Source organism: Erinaceus europaeus, chromosome 20 (assembly GCF_950295315.1).
Source record: "Erinaceus europaeus chromosome 20, mEriEur2.1, whole genome shotgun sequence".
In the NCBI taxonomy this organism is placed as follows: domain Eukaryota; kingdom Metazoa; phylum Chordata; class Mammalia; order Eulipotyphla; family Erinaceidae; genus Erinaceus; species Erinaceus europaeus.
In genome coordinates this window covers 28,762,543-28,786,231 of record NC_080181.1, presented here as the reverse complement: position 1 = coordinate 28,786,231, position 23,689 = coordinate 28,762,543, and the positions used below count along the sequence as shown (strand labels likewise).

Genomic DNA, 23,689 nt, shown 5'->3' with positions numbered 1-23,689 from the left:
CCATCTGGCCCCTGGGCTACTTTCTCCTCCCTTCCTTCCTTCCTTCCTTCCTTTCCTCTCTCTCCTTTCTTTCATATTCTATTTATTAACTTAATTTAATTTCAGTAGAGACAGTAAAATATCAAGGGCAGAAGGGGAGATAGGAAGAAATAGGGGGCCAGGCAGTGGTGCACATTACAGTGAGCAAGTACTTGGGTTCAAACACCCAGTCCCCACCTGCAGGAGGAAAGCTTCACAAGTGGTGAGCAATGCTGCAGATGTCTCTCTCTCATATATTTCCCTCTAAATTTCTCTGCCCTACCAAATAAAATAAAGTTAAGAGAGAGAGACAGACAGACATCTGCATGCATCACTGCTCCACTATTTATGTCACTCCCCTCTACAGGTGGGGGCCAGGGTCTTGGACCCCAGGTTCTGTGTGCTTAACCAGGTGTACTACTACCACCCAGCACCAGGTTCTTCCTTTCAATTTCAGATAGAAAGAGACACAGAGGGGAAAGCAAGACAGAGAGGAGGAGCGACATCAGAACACCGCTCCACTATTCAAGGAACTTCTCTCTAGTGCTCTCATGAGGGGGTCAGGGCCTCAAACCCAGGCCTCCCAGCCCTGCCTCTAAAGATATTCTGATCTGTTGTTGTAGTGGTCTGGTGTCGGGCCGCACCGCGGAGAAGAGAGTGGACGTCCAGAGCAAAGGGGTACACAAATCTTTATAGGATGGGGGGGGGGGGTTTTGGTTCAGACCACGTGGAGCCAGCCAGCAATGGCTGTCCCCACTACCTGACCACAGGGCGAGAGAAGGGAGAGAGATCTGCGAGAGGGGGAGCCGAGAGCTCAGAGAGAGGGAGGGTGAGGGGGCTTTTTATTGGGCGACAACCAGGGGTGCCGTGTGGGGCCAGGATTGGTTGAAGGGGGCACTGCTAGGATTTCGCGGGGGTGGTAAAACCTGGGGGCGGAGACTGCATCAGAATAATTCCTCAGCAACACTCATCAAAGGAAAAAAGGGCAATTACTGCTCACAAGCTCCAAGAAAATCCCAAACGCCCTTCTCACCAAGTCATGGTGAAAATTCCATGCGGAGCCCAGAGACTGAGTGGGGATTGTAATTTTACTAAGAACTATGCATTGCTCCCAAAAAAGAGGGGAAAGGAGGGTTGGGTGCTGCACCGGGTTAAGCGCACATGGCGCAAAGCGCAAGGTCCAGGTAAGGATCCCTGTGTCTGTGTGTGTGTGTGGGGGGGGTTGCTTCACAAGCAGTGAAGCAGATCTGCAGGTATCTTTCTCTCCCCCTCTCTGATTTCCCCTCCTCTCTTGGTTTCTCTCTATCCCATCCAGCAATAACAACAACAATAGCAATGACAACAACAAAATGGAAAGCATGGCCGCCAGGAGCAGTGGATTCATAGTGCAGGTACTGAGCCCCAGCAATAACCCTGAAGGGAAAAAAAAAAAGAAAGAAAAAGGAAAAGGAGAAGAGGAAAGGGAAAAAGAAAGATGATTTACCTCTAAGAGGTGCATTACATGGTATCTGGCTAATAAATTCTGCAATAACCTTCAGTATCCAAAACACTGCAGTGGCACATAGACAATGTCAGAAGCAGCATTTGTGTGGCCAGGTGGCGGCACATCTGGTTGAGTGCACATGTTACAGTGCAATAATGACCCGGGCTCAAGCTTCCAGTCCCCAGCTGCAAGGGGGAAAGCTTCACAGGTGGTGAAGCAGGTCTGCAGGTGTCTCTCTGTCTCTCTATATCCTCCTTCCCTCTCGATTTCTCTCTGTCCTATCAAATATAAGATAAATAAAATAAATTATTCTTAAAAGAAATGAAAGTAAGGAGGAGGAAGAGGACCAGCCATAGCATCTGGGGACTTGGAGTCCCTGGAGCTCTTTCTTTTTTTAAAAAAGAATTTATTTATTTATTAATGAGAAAGATAGGAAGAGAGAGAGAGAGAGAGAAAGAACCAGATATCACTCTGGTACATGTGCTGCCAGGGATTGAACTCGGGACCTCATGCTCGAGAATCCAATGCTTTATCCACTGCGCCACCTCCTGGACCACACCTGGAGCTCTTTCTGTCACATTCACCACTCCTCTTCTTATGACAGACTTTCACTCTTAGGAAAGAATGAGCCACGTCCTGGACAGAACCACAGATCAGAGAAGGAACTAACTCCAGGGGAACTTCAGGATCACAGTGGTCACCAGCCACTAACCATAGCTGCTATCACACATCCCCAGGGAGCAGGTAGGAGGCCAAAGTGGGAGAAACTGTGATGACATTGGCGCCTTCACCCAGGAGCTGGCTGTGTTGCGGGCAGATCCACCCTCAGAAAACACCCACGAAAGCAGGTGACCCAGGTTTCCTACTTGCTAAACTATCCAACTGAGACTGTCCTCTGTCACAGCTCCGTTTGCCTTTCTCCTAAGTGAAGGCCACAAATGTTCAAGCCTCCTCAGCACCAAGGAAGAGGGAGAGGTCTCTAAGTCCCTTTCCTTCCACCTCTGCACCTGTGAAGTCCTACCTAGAGAACAATCTCAGGGCCGGGGAGGTGGTTAAATAGTGGAGTGCCGGAGGTAGTACAGTGGGTTAAGTGCATGTGGCGCAAAGCACAAGGACCGGTGTAAGGATCCCAGTTTGAGCCCCCAGCTCCCCACCTGCAGGGGAGTCACTTCACAAGTGGTGAAGCAGGTCTGCAGGTGTCTATCTTTCTCTCCCCCTCTGTCTGTCTTCCCCCCCTCCATTTCTCTCTGTCCTATCCACAAGAATGACATCAATAACAACAATAATAACTATAACAATAAAACAACAAGGGCAACCAAAGGGAATAAATAAATAAAACAGTGGAGTGCCCACCTGCCTTGTGCACTTAAGGCTTTGGGTTTAACCTAGGCATAAAAGCCAGAAAGGCAAAAACAAAGCAAACAAACAAACAAAAAGGGAACACTGTCAATGGTGGATGCAAGGCCCTGATTTCCCTTCTCTAACACACATAATTTAAAAAAATGGGGGGGTTGGGCGGTAGCGCAGCGGGTTAAGCACAGGTGGCACAAAGCACAAGGACCAGCGTAAGGATCCCGGTTTGAGCCCCTGGCTCCCCACCTGCAGGGGAGTCACTTCACAGGCGGTGAAGCAAGTCTGCAGGTGTCTATCTTCTCTCTCTCCCTCTATGTCTTCCCCTCCTCTCTCGAATTCTCTCTGTCCTATCCAATAATGAACAACATCAACAATAATAACCACAAGGCTACAATAACAAGGGCAACAAAAGGGGGGAAAAATGGCCTCCAGGAACAGTGGATTCACGGTGTAGGCGCTGAGCCCCAGCAATAACCCTGGAGAAAAAAAAACCTCCACCTGGGGCCCTCACCACCCCAGAGTCCTGCACCACTAGGGAAAGAGACAAGGAAAAAGATAGGCTGGGAGTATGGAGCAACCTGCCAACACCCATGCCCAGTGGAGAAGCAAATACAGAAGCCAGACGTTCCACCTTCTGTACCCCATAGTGATCCTGGGTCCATACTCCCAGAGGGATAAAAAACAGGAAAGCTTTGAAGGGAGGGGAAGGGATATGGAGTTCTGGGGGTGGGAACTGTGTGGAATTGTACCCCTTTTATCCTATGGTCTTGCCAATGTTTCCATTTTATAAATAAAAATTATACAAATTAAAAGGGGGGAAAAAAGGTGATCTCAACATGATGTGGCACAACAGATAAAGTCTTAGACTCTTAAGCATGAGGTCCCAAGTTCAATCCCCAGCAGTACAAGTGCCAGAGTGATGCTTTGTTGCCTTTTTTGTTTTCCCTTTTGTAGCCCTTGTTGTTGTAACCTTGTTGTGGTTATTATTGTTGTTGATGATGATGTCGTTCATTGTTGGATAGGACAGAGAGAAATGGAGAGAGGAGGGGAAGACAGAGAGGGGGAGAGAAAGACAGACACCTGCAGACCTGCCTCACTGCCTGTGAAGCGACTCCCCTGCAGGTGGGGAGCCGGGGGCTCGAACAGAGATTCTTAAGCCGGCCCTTGCTCTTTGCGCCACCTATGCTTAACCCGCTGCGCTACAGCCCAACTCCCTCTCCTTCTTCCTATGTCTCACATTAATAAAAAATAAAATATTAAGAAAAAAAGAAAAAAACGAGAGGAAGGAAGGTGTCTGTGGAGATAGCGTAATGGTTATGTAAAGACTTTCATGACTGAGGTTTCAAAGTCCCGGGTTGTTTCCCGCACCTTCATGAGCCAGAGCGGAACAGTGCTCTAGTTAAAACAATAAGGGGCGGGGGTTGTATGTGAGAGTGATTTACAGAAAACTGAGAAATTGTACACATGTACCAACAACTGTATTTACTATAAACCATTATTCCCCGCCCCTTTTTAAAAAAATTTTTACCAGAGCACTGTTTATGGTGGTGCAGGGGGTTGAACCTGGGACTTTGGATTCTCAGGCATGAGAGTCTCTTTGCATAACCATTATGCTATCTACCCCCACCCAATAAAATATATAATAAAATATATGTATTTTTTGTAAATATTTATTTCCCTTATGTTGCCCTTGTTGTTTTATTGTTGTAGTTATTACTGTTGTTATTGATGTCGTTGTTGTTGGATAGGACAGAGAGAAATGGAGAGAGGAGGGAAGACAGAGGGGGAGAGAAAGATAGACACCTGCAGACCTATTTCACCGCCTGTGAAGTGACTCCCCTGCAGGTGGAGGGCCGGGGCTGGAACCGGGATCCTTAGTCGGTCCTTGCGCTTTGCACCACATGCGCTTAACCCGCTAAGCTACCGCCCGACTCCCGCCAATAAAATATTTTTAATAATATACAGGAATAACAATCCAGGCAGTGGAGATAGCATAATGGTTATACAGCTTTCATGCCTAAGGCTCCAGGGTCCTAGGTCCAATCCTGCATACCACCATAAGCCAGAGCTGAGCAGTACTCTGGTGGGGGTGGGGGGAGGAAGGAAGGAAGAGAGAGAGAGAGAGAGAGAGATAAAAAAAAGGAAAAGGGGCTAGATGGTGGCGTGCCTGGTTAAGCACACATGTCACAGTGCACAAGGACCCAGGTTCAAGCCCCTGGTCCCTACCTGCAGGGGAAAAGCCTCACAAGTGGTGAAGCAGGGCTGCAGGCGTCTCTCTCCCTATCTTCCCCTCCCTTCTCAACTTCTGTCTCTATCCTATAATAAGTAAATTTTACAAATATAAAAAAAATCTAATAAAAAAAGAAAAATTTAAAAAGAGAGAAAGGAAGCAGGAAAGGGAAAGAGAGAGAGAGGAAGAAAGAATAATTATAGCTTCCTACCACATAGACCTTCCCTCATACCCTCACCACACACAACCCTCCCCAGCACATGCTGAAGAGAATTAAGAAAGAAGGAAGTTTCCCAACGTTGTTTGCTTGTTTCCATAGTGCGAAACACTGCAGGTGTTTGACTTAGTTCTCTGAAAGAAGATTCCTAGCACTCTGGAGTAACAGTGTTATTTCATGAACTAGAACACATCCCAGGGGAGGTGTGTGTGGGGGGGGGACTGGTACTGGTGCTTGATACAGTTCTCTAAATGATTCCTAGTAATTCCATGATTACTAGGTGCAAAAAAAAAAAAGTGGTTTGGGAAGTGACACAGTGTTGGACTCTCAAGCATGAGGTCTTGAAATCCATTCCCTGCAATGCATGTACCAGAGTGGTATCTGGTGTGCACATCCCCATTCTCATTCTCTCTCTCTCTCTCTCTCTCCTCTTTCATAAATAAATCAAATCTTAAAAAATAAAACAAAGTGTTGGGCTCTTAATCATGAGTCCCTGAGTTCAACCCCTGGCAGCCCATGTACCAGAGTGATAGTCTGGTGTTCTGTGTTTTTTTTTTTTTTTTCCTCTCTCTCTCTTTCCTCCTATCCCTTTCATTAATAAATAAATAAAATATTTAAATAATATTGGTTTTTTGTCTGATGATTAGAGTACTGCTCAGTTACAGTTCATGATGGTGCTGGGGGCTAATCCTGGCACCTCAAAGGCTCAAACATGAAAAGCATAGAGGCTGGGTGGTGGTACACCTGGTTGAGCGCACAAGTTACAGTGCGTGAAGACCCGGGTTCGAGCCCCCGGTCCCCACCTGCAAAGGGAAAGCTTCACAAGTGGTAAAGCAGGGCTGCAGGTGTCTCTGTCTCTCTCACTATCACCCCATTCCTCTCAATTTCTGGCTGTCTCCATCCAATAAACATAAAGATAATTTTTTTTTTAAAAAAAAAGAAAATCTGTTGCATAAACCATTGAGCTGACCACCACCACCCCCCACCTGTGGGGGGCATTCAACAAGTGACTACTATCTTGTGTGGCAGGAGGGAGAGGGAGCCAGCTATAGTGGTCTGGGCACACGTGGTCCCTTCGTGGATCTTTCTCACAGACGTATAACTGGAGGGGAATGAAAACAGATCACCTTAGAAAGAGACACTGGAGGGGGGGTGGCAGTCAGTAGCGCAGCACATTAAGCACACATTAAGCATGTTAAACAAAGCGCAACGACCGGAGTAAGGATCTGGGTTTCAGCCACCCCCACCCCCTACTCCTCCCCACCTGCAGGGGGGGTCGCTTCACAAGCTGTGAAGCAGGTCTGCAGGTGTCTTATCTTTCTCTCCCCCTCTCTGTCTTCCCCTCCTCTCTTGAGTTCTGTCTGTCCTATCCAACAACAACAACAATGATAAACAACAAGAGCAACAAAAGGGAAAAAATAGCCTTCACGAGCAGTAGATTTGTAATGCAGGTACCAATCACCAGCAATAACCCTGGAAGCAAAAAAAAAAAAAAAAAAAAAGAGGGAGAAAAAAAAAAAAAGAGAGACTTGCTGGGTACTGCTGCCCGCACTCTTGGGAGAGAAGGCCCATGTATAGTTCAAAGCCCCTAGAATGCCAGCTTGTCAACCCATTCTCATACTTCCTACCCACTCTTCACCGACGCTTCGCCTGCAGGTCTTTCAAAGTTGACACACAGTCTGTCTGGCTGCACGGCACGTTGCCACTGATAGTGGGCTTCCTTGTAAAGTGTCCCTTCCAATCTTCCCAACAAACCTGTCCCATGTGTGTCATCCCTTTAGTTAGTTTTTATTATTATTATTATTTACTTATTTTATTTGATAGGACAGGGAGAAATTGAGAGGGAAGGGGAAGAGAGAGGAAGAGAGACACCTGCAGCACTGCTTCACCACTTGTAAAGCTTTCTTCTTGCAGGTGGAGACCTAGGTCCTTGCACCTGGTAATATGTGCACTTAACCGGTATGCCACTGTCCGGCCCCCATGGTGTCCTTTTTTTTTTTTTTGCCTACAGGATTATCACTGGGGCTCAGTGCCAGCACTAAGAACCCACTGCTCCTGGTGGTGATCTTTTCCATTTTATTGGATAGGACAGAGAGCAACTGATAAAGGAGGGACAGATAGAGAGAGGAAGATAGATTTGACACCTGAAGACCTCTTTTGCCACTTGTGAAGCATTCCCCCTGCAGTTGGGGAGCCAGGAGCTCAAACCTGGATCCTTGCACAGGTCCTGTGTACTTAACTGGGTGTGCCACCACCGGGCCCCCTCTGTCCCTTTTACAGCCACAGAAACTGGGCTTAGGGGGATTCATTATTAAGGTCACCTGTCAGGAGAGCAGCAGCACCATACTGAGTGGCCTCTGTCCCCAGTCACCTCACTCACCCTGCAAGCCAGGCTTAGATGCCCCACCGAAGTGACCACCCCAGGCTAATCCAGAATCTAGTCCTCTTCACAGAGAACTTCAGTTCCTGAACCCCATAGGGGTTCTTTGCAGGTTTAGGGTCTTTCTTATACTAGTATCCAGTACTTGGCACATGCTTGTTGGCAGAATCTTCTTGCACTAACAGGTAAGTGTCTTAAGCAATTCACAGAGAGGAACTGACCATAGCGAATAGCCTGGAACCCACAATGTGGGATTTCTCAATCCAGATCATCTTCTGCCTTGGAGGGGATCCTGAGTCTTACCTGAGGCAGCTTCAAGTCACTATTAGATATGCAACAGAGCACAAGACACTCAGCAGGGCAGGCTGCCCAGCTCTCACTGAGGACCAGAATAATTGGCACCTGCACACCTGCTCCCAGGTAAGCAGGGCTGACCTGCTCCCCAGACAGGAAGTACACCAGCTTCCCAACCCGAGGGACTGAGGACCAGATGCACCACTTCCTGTTTGGTGGGAACCATTGGGGTGGGGCAGGAGTGACCTTGGGAAGGAGGCAGCCAGAGGCAAGAGTCACAGAGCAAAATCTGTGTCTATCCAAGGCAGGTATGGAATCAGCCAGAAATAGGAAAAATAAAAAAGTGACAGTGCCCATGGGACTCAGCATGACCTAGAGGTTGAGCTCAGGGCAGCAGACACCCAACCAGTCAGGGTAGGAGTCTGGGCAGAGTTTGCAAATCTGGGTAATGAATTTCTGTGCAGAGTGGAAAGAATATTTAAAGACGTCTTGGAGAAAATAAGTTGGAAATAAGTTTTGGGCCACCTCTCAGGTCACTTTGTTCAGACTCACGTGGGTATAAGAAGATAACACACGAGAGTCAGGCGGTAGCGCAGTGGGTTAAGCGCAGGTGGCACAAAGCGCAAGGACAGGTGTAAGGATCTCGGTTCGAGCCCCTGGCTCCCCACCTGCAGGGGAGTCACTTCACAGGTAGTGAAGCAGGTCTGCAGGTGTCTTTCTCCCCCCCCTCCTGCTTTCCCTCCTCTCTCCATTTCTCTCTGTCCTATCCAACGATGACAACATCAATAACAACAACAATAGAATACCAAGGGCAACAAAGGGGAATAAATAAATGAAAGTTAAAAAATAAATAAATAAAAGAAGATAACACCTTCCTTTGGGGCAACAACTAATGTGTTGTAGTGTGTCTAAGAACCTTCTCTCCAACAGAGCCCAGCCTGGCCCAGGCTGAGGACTGAGTCAGCTCAGTGGAGCTCGCAGAAGAAGAGACTGAGAGAGTGATCTAGAAGGGAAACCTCTGGGTGGGAAGTGGAAGGAGTAGTGAACAAATGGATGAGTTTTGTGACCGATGGAAAAATTAAACCAGGGTGTGCAAATGAACAGACAAGTTTGCTAGCCTTGAAGTTCAGAGGAGAGTGGAAGTGAAGCCCTGGAACCTTAGGGGAAAGAACTTGGACAATGACAAGATGGCTCAGCTCAGAAAGCAGGACCTGCAGGAGAATGTCCCAGAAAAGGAAGCCAGGAAGAACAAATGACTGATAAGTAAGGGGTTACCCCTGAATGAACAAATATGTCCAACAACAGGGACCTCTGTTGAGTCCAGGGCCCCAGCAGGCAATTAATTATCAAAGATTCATAAACAGGGCAATTACAGAAAGGAAAACAGAAAGTGTCCTTCCTTCCTGGTGAATCTGCCTCCCAGCCGGACCCAGGATCCACAGGAACAGAGCCCAGGCCTCCAGGTTGGCTGCTTCCTCCTTCCCTAAAGGTGGAAAACAAAGGCAACAGGTGTCTATTCTCAACTGCTCCTTGTGGTTGATGTCACCCCAGAAGCTGGTCTTCTGCAAACTCCCTAAGTTGGGAGGCCACAAGGAGAAAAGGGTTTGAGAGAGTTTATCTTAAGAGTCTAACCTGTCATGGACCAGAGGGTACAGCTGAGTCAGCAGGGGCTCCTGGACCTGGGGACACGGGAGGAAGTGAAGGCTGGTGGGAAAGACAGAACATCATTTTCAAAGCTCCTTCCCAAGACAGCCCCTGTCTCCTAGAGCTGCTTAGAGTCAGTATCCTGGCCCAGTTGTCACCAGCCTTCCCTCAGGGAAACGTGGAGGCTCCTCTGGACAGAGAGATGGACTCCTAGCTGATAATCCTGCCTGGGCACTGCCATCTGGGTGTGTCCTCCAACAAAGTAACCAACAACCCCTGCCCAGCTCTGTCCTTTAACACGTAACGACTTTGGGTTCTTTCTGCCAAAAACACACGCTGCCCGCTTGGGTAGCTTCCAAAAGGCTCAGCAGACATGCTCCCCAGAGAGTCGCCTCCCCAAAGGCCTCTGATGTCCCCTCTAAGAAGCCCACACTACAATCCTTGGCGCCAGACTCTTGGAGCAACCCCAGTGCTAGGGTGTCTACCAGAAGTCTGACCAATAATCCACTTCTTACGGTTCCCCCATATGCTTTCGGAGCAGGGAGATTATATATATATATATATATATATATCTCCAAAATCCTGTGGAGACCAAGAATAAATACAATCTCGAACCCCTTGGAAAGCTCTCTTCCTCAGCTAAAGCCACCAGTCTCTCTCGGAACAAGAGTCCCAGTTGCCCTGCAGATGTGCCCTCCTGCTGCCTTAATCGAATGGCGGTGGGGGCGGGGGTGTGTGTGACACCACGACGCAGTCCTTTTGTGGGGTCCAGGCGACTAAGGGGACCGGGGAGGACCAGACGAGAACTCGGCGTCTCCCAGCACCCCAGGGTCCCCTCCTCCTCCACCGCGGCCGTGGCCGGCGAGGGCAGGGCTGGTCCCCAAAATCTGGCCAGGTACCCGCCGAGCAGGAAATTCCACCTGCCGCCCCGCGCCCGGCCGCCAATGGCCAGTGAAGCGGCCCCGGAGCCTGGACAAAGCGGGGCGCGGGACGCGTGGCCTGGGCAGCCCTTCCGGGGCGCCACCCCAGACCCCAGGTCTCACGGGTCTCCTGGACGCCCCAGGGAGGCCTCGCCCTGGGGTTCCCCCCACTCCCCACCCGGCCCCGAGGCCGCCGCACCCAGCCGCCCACCTGTGGCCGCGAGCTGTACTTGAGTCCCGCGCCGAAGTCCCTGGTGCCCGCTCCGCCCGGGCGGGCGCGGCTGCTCTTCATGGTGCGGGAGGCGGCTCGCGGCTCTCAGAGGCCTGGGCCCCTCACTCCCATCGCGGGGCGGGGCGGGGTGCGGGCGGTGTGCGGGGGGCGGGGAGCGGGCCCAGCGCGGTGGCAGTGGCGGTGGCAGTGGCGGTGGCGGCGGTGGCAGCGGTGGTGGCAGCGGCGGTGGCAGCGGTGGCGGTGCGCGCCCGGCTCTTCCTGTCCCGCGCAGGTAGTTTCAGGGTGTGGCCTCCCCGGGCCCCTCCTCCGCGCTCCCGGCTCACCTTCCCCGGCCCCTCGGCCCCCTCCCGCCTGGCCTTCGCCACTTGCAGAGCGAAAGGGAAACAGGGAAACGGAGAACTTGCTGAAGTTGTGCACAAGTAAGATGAGCCACCAGGCTGGGGGTAGCCCCGAGGCTGACCACAGCAAGCCACTCTCTGCGCTTGCTCTTTGCCTCCTAGAAAGTGGCCCTTCGCATGGCGACATTACCCACCCCCCCCCACCATCCTCCTTGATGCAGAGGTTCCTCTCATGTTTTTTAAATTTTATTTATTTGTTGGATAGAGACAGCCAGAGATCGAGAGGGAAGGGGGTGAGGGAGACAGACACCTGCAACCCTGCTTCACCACTCGCAAGGCTTTTCCCTACAGGTGGGGGCCGGGGGTTGAACCCGGAGCCTTGCACACTGTAACAGGTGCACTCCACTAGGTGCGCCTCACTCACCCCTGTGTCTGTGAATTTTATTGTTGTCGTTGTTTTGGTTTGGTTTTTGCCTCCAGAGTTATCGCTGGGGCCCCCGCAGCACTACGGGAATCCATTGCTCCTGGAGGCCATTTCCCCCATTTTGTTGCCCTTGTTGTTATTGTTGTTATTACTGTTGTTGTTGGATAGGACAGAGCGAACACAGAAAGGGGAGAGAAAGATAGAAACCTTCAGACCTGATTCACCGCTTGCGAAGCGACCCCCTTGCAGGTGAGGAGCTGGGGGCTCGAACTCGGATCCTCAAGCTTCGCACCAAGTGCACTTAGCCCGTTGTGCTACCGCCCAGTCCCCTGTGTGTGTGTTTTTTAATAGAGAGGAAATGGGGAGCAAGAGAGGGAGAGAAACAAAGAGACACCTGCAGTATTGCTTCACTACTCGTGAAGTTTCCATCCTGCAGGTGGAGACAGGGGGGTTGAACCAAGGTCCCCAGGGTCCCAGCACAGCATATAGCAGTGCCCCAGATGAGTAGTGATTGTTTTGGACTCTCTCTGAAACAATGACAGCAGCCCAGGAGGTGGAATAGTAACTAAAGGATTGGATTTGCAAGCATGAGGTCCCAGGTTAAATTCCAACACCACTATAAACCAGAGCTGAGCAGTGGTCTGGTAAAATAAATAAATAAACAACACTTCCTCCAAACCTCAACAACAACAAAAAAATATGGCAAGTAGAGAACTGTACTTGTACTTGCAAGCATGAGCTCCTGAGTTTGAGCCCAAGCATCATTCATGTCAAAGGGATGCTCTGGCTCTCTCTCTCTCTCTCATTAATAAATTAATTCATAATGTTTTTTAAGTTGGAGTAGATAGCATAACAGTTATGCAAACAGAACCCCATGCTTGAGGCTAGGAAGTCCCACACACCACCATAAGCCAGAGCTGAGCAGTAAAAACTAAATTAAATTAAATTTTAAAAGACTGTCTTGTGCCCTGTGGCTTCCCTTTACTCACTCAGCTCTTCCTACAGCTGGTGGCTTGCCTCTTCTTGACTGTTCATGACACCTACTATGGCCGGGGGTTAGCTCTGCAGGTAGATCTCTAGAACAGGCATTGTTTAAAGAACTGTTCCCAGCATCCTTCACACACTTGCTGCCTCTGACGCTGATTGGTGCCTTTCTCCAATGCCCATCTTTCTTGGGTTCTCGCCTCAGAAAATCATAATAGATGACTTGGTTCATTACATACCATGGTCCCCAGAGTGCTCTCTTCAGCTTCTTTCCACGCTTTTTCCTCTCCATATTCTTGGTATCTCTTCTTACCTATGCCTTTTATATCTTACTTATTTATTTATTTGATAGAACAAAGAAAAATTGAGAGGAAAAGGAGAGAGAAAGATATCTGCAGCATTGCTTCAACATTTGTGAAGCTTCCCTCCTACAGGTGGAGACCAGGGACTTGAACCCAGATCCTAGCACATTGTAACATGTGCAGTCTACCACGTGTGCCGCTGCTAGGCTTCCTTATCTATGGCTTCAATTAGGCAATGCTGCCCTTCAGGCTTTGACACCGGGAGGGAGTGCCAAATCTGCATGAACCAAGGCTTGGGAACTTCTCCACTGAGTGCTGCTGACATTCCATAAGTCAACAAATATAGGTTGAGCCCATGTCATATGCTATCACCATTATAGGTGCTGGGAGCTAGGGTAAGCAAAGTTTTTTTTTTTAAAAAAAAAAATCCCTACTTTTAGTGCACAAGGACCCAGGTTCAAGCCCCTGACCCTCACCTGCAGGGGGAAAGCTTCACCTGTGTTGAAGCAGGGCTATAGGTGTTGCTCTGTCTCTTTCCCCCTCTACTTCCCCCGTCCCTTTAAACTTCTTTCTGTCTCTATCCTATAAATAAATAAATAAATACTAATAAATGATTAATAATAAATATAATTTATAATACAATAATTAAATCTTATGATAAATTAATTTAATTAAGTATTATAATAAAATAATAAACAAAAATTTTTTATCTCTACTTGGTAGTTAACTAACTCCAAACTTCCTTCCCAGACTTCCTCACCTTGCACCATTTTCTCTGACAACACTGGTATCATTTTCCTAGACTCCATCTGACTCTCAGACTCTGACTCTGACATCCTCTGACTCTCCATCCCTTACATCTCATATCTAATTAGCTGAAGATTAGGTCAAGTCTTCCTCTTAAGTAGCTGATATGCGCAGCCAGCATTTAGAAGAGCCAGTCCTGGTCTGGGGAGATAGCATAATGGTTCTGCAAAAAAGATTTTCTTTTTTTTTTTAAAGATTTTATTTATTTATTTATTAATGAGAAACATAGGAGGAGAGAGAAAGAGCCAGACATACTCTCATGCCTGAGAATCCGATGCTTTATCTACTGCACCACCTCCCGGACCACGCAAAAAAGATTTTCATGCTGTAAGCTCTGGACTTCTAGGTTCAAACCTCAGCACTACCATAAGCCAGAGCTGAGCAGTGTTCTGAAAAATAGAAAAGAAGAAGGAGGAAAAGGAGAAGAAAAAAGAGAAAGAGGATAGCAAGGAGGAAGAAGCAGTAGAGGAAGAGGAGAAGGAAGAGGAGAAGAGCCAGCTCTATTCATGTCCTCACCACCCTCTTCCTGGATTTGTAAATGGATCTCTTTCCACCACCTGCAGATCTCTCTAACACACGGTAGCAAGTAAATTTTCCTGAGTCACAGCTTCTTTATAGTGTGTGTGTGTGTGTGTGTGTGTGTGTGTGTGTGTGTGTGTATTGTGCATGCGCGCACACACACAGGGTCAATCCCAGGGCCTCACACATGTAAGGCATGTGCTGTACCACTGAGCTTCATCTCCCACCCCAGACACAGCATCTTTAAAGTCTCTAGTGTCTCTTGGATCAACTCCAACTTCCCATCAGCTGCCAGGGTTCGTCTGCAGACAGGAGAGGGAGTGGTGTGGAACGAACAGGGTAAAGCTGAATGAACAGATTGGGCATCTCCTTTGTGAGTGTGGTGGGATCTAGAACACTGAATGTGTAGACAGATCTTCTGGAACAACAAGGTGGATGTGTCTAACAAGTGCCCCTTCTGCTTTTGTACTGGTGCAGTCCCAGAACCAACTTGTAAGGAGGCACTTTCTAAATTCTAGTCCTTGGGCTGAGAAGACAGCATAATGGTTCTGCAAAAGATTTTCATGCCTGAGGCTCGGAAGTCCCAGATTCAGTCCCCTACATCACCATAAGCCAGAGCTGAGCAGTGCTCTAGTCTCACTACCCCTCCCTCCCTCCCTCCTTCCCTCTCTCTCACTCTCCCCATCTCTCTTTCTCTCTCACACACATACACATATATCCTTTGTTAAAATATTTTAACTAGAATTTAATTTTTCCCCTTTTGTCCTTGTCTTATTGTTGTCGTAGTTATTATTGTTGTTGTTATTGATGTCATTGTTGTTGGATAGGGAAGAGGGAAATGGAGAGAGAAGGGGAAGACAGAGAGGGGAAGAGAAAGGTAGACACCCGCAGACCTGCTTCACCGCTTGTGAAGTGACCCCCCTGCAGATGGGGAGCCGGGGGCTCAAACAGGGATCCTTACACCAGTCCTTGTGCTTTGCACTATGTGCACTTAACCAGCTGTGCTACCGCCCAACCCCCTGGAATTTAATTTTTAAAATTTTTATTAGGGGCCAGGCGGTGGTGCACCTAGTTAAGTGCACACACTACAGTGTGCAAGGCCTTGGGTTCAAGCCCCTGGTCCCCACCTGCAGGGGGAAAGCTTCACAAGTGGTGAAGTAGAGCTGCAAGTCTCTCTCTCCCTCTCTATCTCCCTCCCCTCTCAATTTCTGTTGCTATCCAATAATAAGTAAATAAATAATTTTTAAAAATTATTATTAATTTATTTGACAGAGACAGAGGGAAATTGAGAGGAGAGGGAGAGAGACAGAGAGACATCTGTAAACCTACTTTACCATTTTTGAAGTTTCTCCCCTGCAGGTAGGGACCAAGGGCTTGAACCAGGATCCTTGCACACTGTAGTGTGTGCACTCAGACCATCACCTGGCCTCTGGAATTTTATTTTTAAATTTATTTATTTATTGGAAAGAGAAATTGAGAAGGAAGTGGGACACAGAGAGGGAGAGACTGCTTCATCATTCATGAAGCTATGCAGGTAGGAGTCAAGGGCTTGAATACAGGTCCCTTCACATTATAACACTTGTGTTCGTGGTCCAGGCGGTGGCACAGTGGATAAAGCATTGGACTCTCAAGCATGAGGTCCTAAATTCAGTCCCCAGCAGCACATGTACCAGAGTGATGTCTGGCTCTTTCTCTCTCCTCCTATGTTTCACATTAATAAATAAATAAAATCTTTAATAAAAAAAAAAAAAAACTAGAGGGCAGTGATCCGGGAGGTAGTGCAATGGATAAAGCACTGGACTCTCAAGAGACATGAGGTCCCAAGTTCAACCCCCGGCAACACATGTACTGGTGTGATGTCTGGTTCTTTCTCTATCCTCCAATCATTCTCATAAATAAATAAATAAAATATTAAAAAACAAAAAACTAGAGGGCAGGGAGTCGGGTGGTAGCACAGTGGGTCAAGCGTCACGCAAAGCACAAGGACCGGAGTAAGGATTCTAGTTCAAACCCCCGGCTCCCCACCTGCAGGGGAGTCGCTTCACAGGTGGTGAAGCAGGTCTGCAGGTGTCTATCTTTCTCTCCCCCTCTCTGTCTTCCCCTCCTGTCTCCATTTCTCTCTGTCCTATCCAACAATGACGACATCAATAACAATAATAATAACCACAACATCAATGAAAAACAAGGGCAACAAAAAGGAAAATAAATAAATATAAAAATTAAAAAATAAATAAAAAACAAACTAGAGGGCAGATTAGTGCACATGTTACAATGCACAAGGACCCAGGTTTGAGCCCCATTCCCCACCACATTCAGGGGGAAAGCTTTGTGAGTGGTGAAGCAGCACTGTAGGTGTCTTTCTGTTTCTCTCCCTCTCTATCTCCCCCTCCCCCTCTTGATTTCTGTCTCTATGCAACAAATAAATAAAGATTAACACACACACACACACACACACACACTAGAGTGCAGGTGTGGTGAGAAAGGCAGCTAGACAGAAACAGAAAAAAGTGCTTAGAGGTGGGGAAATGCCTCAGGCACCCTGCGCTCTGACCTCTCACTTTCTCAGTAACTCCATTAAGTGGATTTTTGAGAAAAATAAACCATGCGGGTTGGGGCGATAACAATGATTTTGCAAAAAAGAATTTCATGCCTGAGACTCCAAGGTCCTATATTCAATCCCCAAGCACCATCATAAACCAGAGCTGAGCAGTGCTCTAGTGTCTCTGGCTCTATCTCTCATTAAAAATAAATAAAATAAAAAAGACTTTCATGCCTGAGACACTAAACATTCCTACATTCACATTCAATCTCCAAGCACCATCATAAACCAGAGCTGAGCAGTGCTCTGGGGAAAGAAAAAAAAAAACATTGGAAAGGATGGAGCAGTACAGGCACCATGCCTCAGTGATAATCCTGGTGACAAGCAAATAAACAAATAAGCGAAACAAAACAACTTACACTAGGCCATAAAGTGACTCAGAAGTGGAGAGCAGACCTTACATGCTAGAAGCCCTGGGTTTGATCCCTAGCCCTAAATATGCTCTTGCTCTCACTTCCTCTCTCTCTCTCTCATTAAAAATAAATACACTTGTGAGTAGGGCAATAGCGCAGCAGGTTAAGCCCAGGTCACGCAAAGCACAAGGACCGGTGTAAGGATCCTGGTTCCAGCCTCCAGCTCCCCACTTGCACAGGAGTCACTTCATAAGCGGTGAAGCAGATCTGCAGTTGTCTCTCTTTCTCTCCCCTTCTCTGTCTCTCCTCCTCTCTCTGTCCTATCCGACAACATCAAGAACAACAACAATAATAACTACAACAATAAAACGACAAGGGCAACAAAAGGGAATAAATAAAAAAAAAATTAAAATTAAGAAATAAATATACTTATCCCCCCACACATCCTAAATAAATAAAACTTTTAATTAAAATAATAAATAGACTTACCTCCACACATCCTAATTTTATGAGGATTACACCACATGGGTGTAACATAATGGCATGTCCACACTTCTTCCTCTGTCATGCTCTTGGGTTACACGGCACTGTGCTCAGAGGGAAAACACACTGGCTGGTTGCCTTCTCTCAGTCTGGATTTGCAGTAAATATACAGCACATGTGTGCTGTTCAGATGGTGACCATGGCCAGGGATGTTGCTCTGTGGTAGATTCATGTATGAGCCCCTGGGTTTGATTCCAGCACTCAATAAAAACAAAAATGGATAGAAACAGTGGTACACTCGATTGAGCAAATATATTGCCATGTGCAAGGATCCAGGTTGCAGATATTTCTCTTTCTCTATCCCCCTCTCTCTCCTCTCCTCTTGATTTCTGTCCCTATCCAATATATAAATGAAAAATAAAATAAATAAAACACCAAAAATAGGCCAGGTTCAATCTCCCACATCACCATAAGCCAAAGTTGTGTAGTGTTCTGATGAAAAACAAAACACCGGGGTTGAGTGGTAGCGCCCCGGGTTAAGCACACGTGATACGAAGCGCAAGGACCGGCGTAAGGATCCTGGTTGGAGCCCCCGGCTCCCCACCTGCAGGGGAGTCGCTTCACAAGCGGTGAAGCAAGTCTGCAGGTGTCTATCTTTCTCTCCTCTTCCCTGTCTTCCCCTCCTCTCTCCATTTCTCTCTGTCCTATCCAACAATGACAATAACAACAACAATAATAATAACCACAACAATGATAAAAAAGGGCAACAAAAGGGAAAATAAATAAATGAATAAATAAATAAAAATTAAACACACACACTCGTGGTCCGGGAGGTGGCGCAGTGGATTAAGTACTGGATTCTGGACCATGAGGTCCTGAGTTTAATCCCAGGCAGTACATGTACCAGAGTGATGTCTGGTTCTTTCTCTCTCTCCTCCTTTCTAATAAATAAAATCTTAAAAATAAATAAATAAATAAATAAATAAATAAATAAATAAATAAAAGTATGTCATGGGACCGGGCAGTAGCACAGCGGGTTAAGCACACATGACACAAAGCTTAAGAACCCGCATAAGGATCGCAATTCGAGCCCCCTGCTCCCCACCTGCAGGGGGGTCAATTCACAAGCGGTGAAGCAATTCTGCAGGTGTCTATCTTTCTCTCCCCCTCTCTGTCTTCCCCTCCCCTCTTCATTTCTCTCTGTCCTATCCAACACGGCAGCAAGAGCAATAGTAACAACAAGGGCAACAAAAATGGGAAAAATAGACTCGAGGAACAGTGGATTTGTAGTGCAGGCACCGAGCCCCAGTGATAACACTGGAGGCAATAAATAAATAAATGAATAAATAAATAAAACATATCATGACTTTTCCAACGACCCAATTATATATACATATATTCAGGAGATATAAGGGATAAAATGCCAGACTTTCAAGCATGTGATTCTGAGTTCAGTCCTTAGCAGCACATGTAAGAGTGATCTCTTATTCTCTTTATCTCCTCCTACTGCCCTCTCTCTCATTTTAAATTATTCATTTTATATAATTAATATAAATCAATATAATTTATATAAATATTAATTAACAATTCAAAGGTATCTTCAACATGTTTATTGATTTTAATGAGAGGGATATAGAGAAAAGGATAGAACACTGCTCAGCTCTGGCTAAGGGCAGTGTTGTGGATTGAATTTGAGACTGCAGAGCCTCAGGTAAATAAAATATTTTTTAAAAGATTTTTTTAAAAAATATTTATTCCCTTTTGTTGCCCTTATCGTTTCATTGTTGTTGTTGGATAGGACAAAGAGAAATGGAGAGAGATGGGGAAGACAGAGCATGTGACAGAAGGACACCTGCAGACCTGCTCCACCGCCTGTGAAGCGACTCCCCCGCAGGTGGGGAGCCCCGGGTTTGAACAGGGATCCTTATGCCCATGTGCATCTAACCCGCTGCACTACCGCCCGACTCCCTCTCTTTCTCTCACGCGAAAATTTCTGCATAGCCTAATTTTTGTATTTATGTATTTATTTTCCCTTTTGTTGCCCTTGTTTGTTTGTTTTTTATTGTTGTTGTTGATGTCGTCGTTGGACAGGACAGAGAGGAATCGAGAGAGGAGGGAAGACAGTGGGGGAGAGAAAGACAGACACCTGCAGACCTGCTTCACCGCCTGTGAAGCGACTCCCCCGCAGGTGGGGAGCCGGGGGCTCGAACCGGGATCCTTATGACGGTCCTTGTGCTTCGTGTCAAGTGTGCTTAACCCGCTGTGCTACCACCGGACTCCCACCCATGAAATTATTAAACACAAATCTTTTGGGGGTCGGGCGGTGGCGCAATGGGTTAAGCGCACGTGGCACAAAGTGCAAGGACCGGCGTAAGGATCCCGGTTCGAGCCCCTGGCTCCCCACCTGCAGGGGAGTCGCTTCACGGGCGGTGAAGCAGGTTGCAGGTGTCTATCTTTCTTTCCCCCTCTCTGTCTTCCCCTCCTGTCTCCATTTCTCTCTGTCCTATCCAACAAGGACGACATCAACAATGGCAATAATAATAACCAAAACGAGGCTACAACAAAAGGGGGGGGGGGAAATGGCCTCCAGGAGCGGTGGATTCATGGTGCAGGCACCGAGCCCAGCAATAACCCTGGAGGAAAAAAAAAAATCTTTTTACCCAGATACAAGCCCACATATAGACAGTCACCAGGTAAAGGAGCCAAAACCACTCAGTGGGGCTGGGGGAAGATTCTTTCGAGCAAACACTTGGCTATTAGGCCAGAAACTCTCAAATTCCCATCTTTGCGTCACCTTGAGAGGAGCCTGAGGGAAAAGTGCTGGATGGAATGAGTCAGGAAGGGCGGGATGAATACCGGATGACATTGCTGGTAGGTGGAACTTGGGAGACAAGGACAGAAAGAGAGAATACAGGGTGAAGCTGGGACTGGGGTTGGGGTCCTGCAGCAAAGCAAGGAACTCTGGGAAAGGAGTGGAGGGGGTGGCCCTGGGGGAAGGAAACTGGACTCCTAAATTGAGGGGTGAGAGTGTTTTGATAAGGGTCACTTGGAGCTGGGATATTGTGTGTAGACACTACGCTGTAAACCGTTAACCTCCCAGTAAAATGAAAAACAACAACAACAAGAAACACATACAAACAAATCTTTTTTAAAAAATAAAACAAAATGGGGGCCGGGTGGTAGTGCACCTATGAGCACACATCTTGCAGTGCTCAAGGACGGGTTGGAGCCCCTGGTCCCCACCTGCAGGGGGAAAGCTTTGCAAGTGGTGAAGCAGTGCTGCAGGTGTCTGTCTTTCTCCCTCTCTGTATCGACTTCTGGTTGTCTCTATCAAATAACTAAATAAAGATAATAAAATAAAGTAAAGTAAAATAAAACAAAATGAATGAATAAAAAGGTAAATGACTGTCTTCTGATTTCCCGTCAGCACTTAGAATTCTGCTGTGGGGGCCAGGAGGCAGTTCATCTCGTAGAGCTCACAGGCAGCCATATTTGAGCTCCCAGTGCTACTTGGGAACATCATGCGTGGCGCTAGGGGAAGCACCATGAATGGTGGAGTGGTACTGTGAAGTCTCACTCTCTCTCTCTCTTCCAAATTAAAAAGGGAAATAAAGCTCACTGGGAACAATAGAATGGCTCAGTCGTAAGACCCCAGTGAGCAAAGAAACCAAAACAGCAAACAAAAGTACCTCAATTTTTTAAGCTTTCTTTTCTCTTTCTTCCTCCCTCCTTCCATTCCTTCCTTCCTTCCTTCCTTCCTTCCTTCCTTCCTTCCTTCCTTTCTTCCTTTCCTTTCCTTCTTTCTTTCTCTTTTCCTTTTTGTCAGAACTCTGGCTGATGATGATGCTGGGGATTGAAAATGGGACCACGGAGCCTCAGGCTGGGAACTCTTTTTGCATAACCATTATGCCATCTCCCCAACCCTTTATAATTTCTTTTTAAAAAGATTTATTTCTTTATGATAGAAACAGAGAAATTAAGAGGGAAAGAGGAGATAGACACCTGCAGCACTGCTTCACTGCTTATGAAGTAGCCCCACTCCACTCCCCCATAGGTGGAAACCAGGGCCTTGAACCCTGCTCCTTGCACATAGTAAGGTGTGCACTCAACTGGGTATGACACAACCCTGTCCCTAGATCTCTACTGTGAAGTACAACACACATACAGACAACAGGAAATAAAAAATATACAACTTCCTGGGTTATTCTAAGGTGACACCTTTGTGATTATGAGGACCTTGTAGATAAGCCACCCCACCCCTCAGTACTTGATGTGCTGCTCCACAAACAGCCCTCCTCCCCCACTGGCTTCATAGAAGAGAGCTTTCTCCTTTTTTTTTTTTTCAATATTTACTTATTCCCTTTTGTTGCCCTTGTTATTTTATTTTTGTAGTTATTATTGTCATCATTGTTGGATAGGACAGAGAGAAATGGAGAGAGGAAGGGAAGACAGAGGGGAAGAGAAAGACAGACATCTGCAGACCTGCTTCACTGCTTGTGAAGTGACTCCCCTGCAGGTGGAGAGCCGGGGGCTCGAACCAGGATCCTTATATAGATTCTTGTGCTTTGCGACACATGCGCTTAACCCGCAGCGCTACCGCCTGACTCCCCTAGTTTTTCCTTTTCTTTGTCTGGTTTTATCACCCAGAACTCAAACTCTAAGCAGGATACAGGTTAGATTTACTGGCATTTTGTTCAATTTGCTATAATTATCTTTTAATTAGCTTTTACTCTATAGATTTTTTCTTAAAGATTTCATTTATTTATTCATGAAGAAGATAGGAGGAGGGGCGGGTGGTGGCGCACCTGGTTGAGAGCACATGTTGCAATGCTCAAGGACCCGGGTTCGAGTCCCCAGTCACTACCTGCAGGGGAAAAGCTTTGCAAGTGGTGAAACACTGCTACAGGTGTCTTTCTGTCTTCCTCTCTGTCTCCCCTTTCTCTCGACTTCTGGCTATTTCTATCCAATAAATAAAGAAAGAAAATAAAAAATAATAATAATAAAAAGAAGATAGGAGGCGAGAGAGAAAGAACCAGACATCACTCTGCTACACGTGCTGCTGGGGATTGAACTCAGGATCTCATGTTTGAGAGTTCAAGGCTTTATCCACTGCACTACCTCCTGAACCACTCCATAGGTATGTATATTATACGTTTATTTATTTATTGGGTAGAGACAGAGAGAAATCCTTAGAGATAAGGAGGAGATAGAAAGGGGAAGAGAAACAGAAATACCTGTGGCACTACTTCACTGCTTGTGAAGCTTCACCCCAGCAAATAGGGACTGGAAGCTTGTTCATTGTGACATGTGCATTTAACTGGATGTGCCGACTTTAATTTCTCTTCTTTTAATTAGTGATTTAATAATGATCGACAATATTGTGGGATAAAAGGGGTGTAATTCCATACAATTCCTACCACCAGAGATCCATATTCCATTCCCCCCACTGGGAGCTTCCCTATTCTTTATCTCTCTGGGGGTATGGACCAAAGATGCAGGTCTGACTATCTCTAGGTTTATATTCCAGCTCTGGTACTTAGATTCTAAAGTCAGTAGGAATACAAATAAAAACATGTTGACATATCACACTCCCCTATTAATTTACTTGCTGAAATACTTTTCATTGGATAGTTACCCAGTGTAAAGAAAGGAAGTACTGAGAGTTGGGCAGTAGCAGCGGGTTAAGCGCACGTGGTGCAAAGCACAAGGACCGGCTTAAGGATCCCGGTTCGAGCCCCCGGCTCCCCACCTGCAGGGGAGTCACTTCACAAGCAGTAAAGCAGGTCTGCAGGTGTCTATCTTTCTCCCCCTTTCTGTCTTCCCCTCCTCTCTCCATTTCTCTCTGTCATATCCAACAACAATGACATCAATAACAACAACAATAATTAACTACAACAATAAAACAATGAGGGCAACAAAAGGAAATAAATATATTTTTTCTTTCTTTAAATTTATTTTATTTATTTATTCCCTTTTGTTGCCCTTGTTGTTTTATTGTTGTAGTTATTATTGTTGTTGTTATTGGTGTCATCGCTGTTGGATAGGACAGAGAGAAATGGAGAGAAGAGGGGAAAACAGAGAGGGGGAGAGAAAGATAGACACCTGCAGA

At 46.8% G+C, this 23,689-nt stretch overlaps 1 protein-coding gene across 1 annotated transcript in view; it reads right to left on the bottom strand.

Moving 5' to 3' along the window:
• Positions 1-10,903, bottom strand: part of ST14 (ST14 transmembrane serine protease matriptase) — a 70,623-nt gene extending 59,720 nt beyond the window's left edge. The window contains exon 1 of the mRNA XM_060180188.1: positions 10,751-10,903. Coding sequence (XP_060036171.1) covers positions 10,751-10,831 — 81 coding nt within the window. The 5' untranslated portion in view covers positions 10,832-10,903. The remainder of the gene's footprint in view (positions 1-10,750) is intronic.
• Between the last annotated feature and the right edge of the window lie 12,786 nt (positions 10,904-23,689).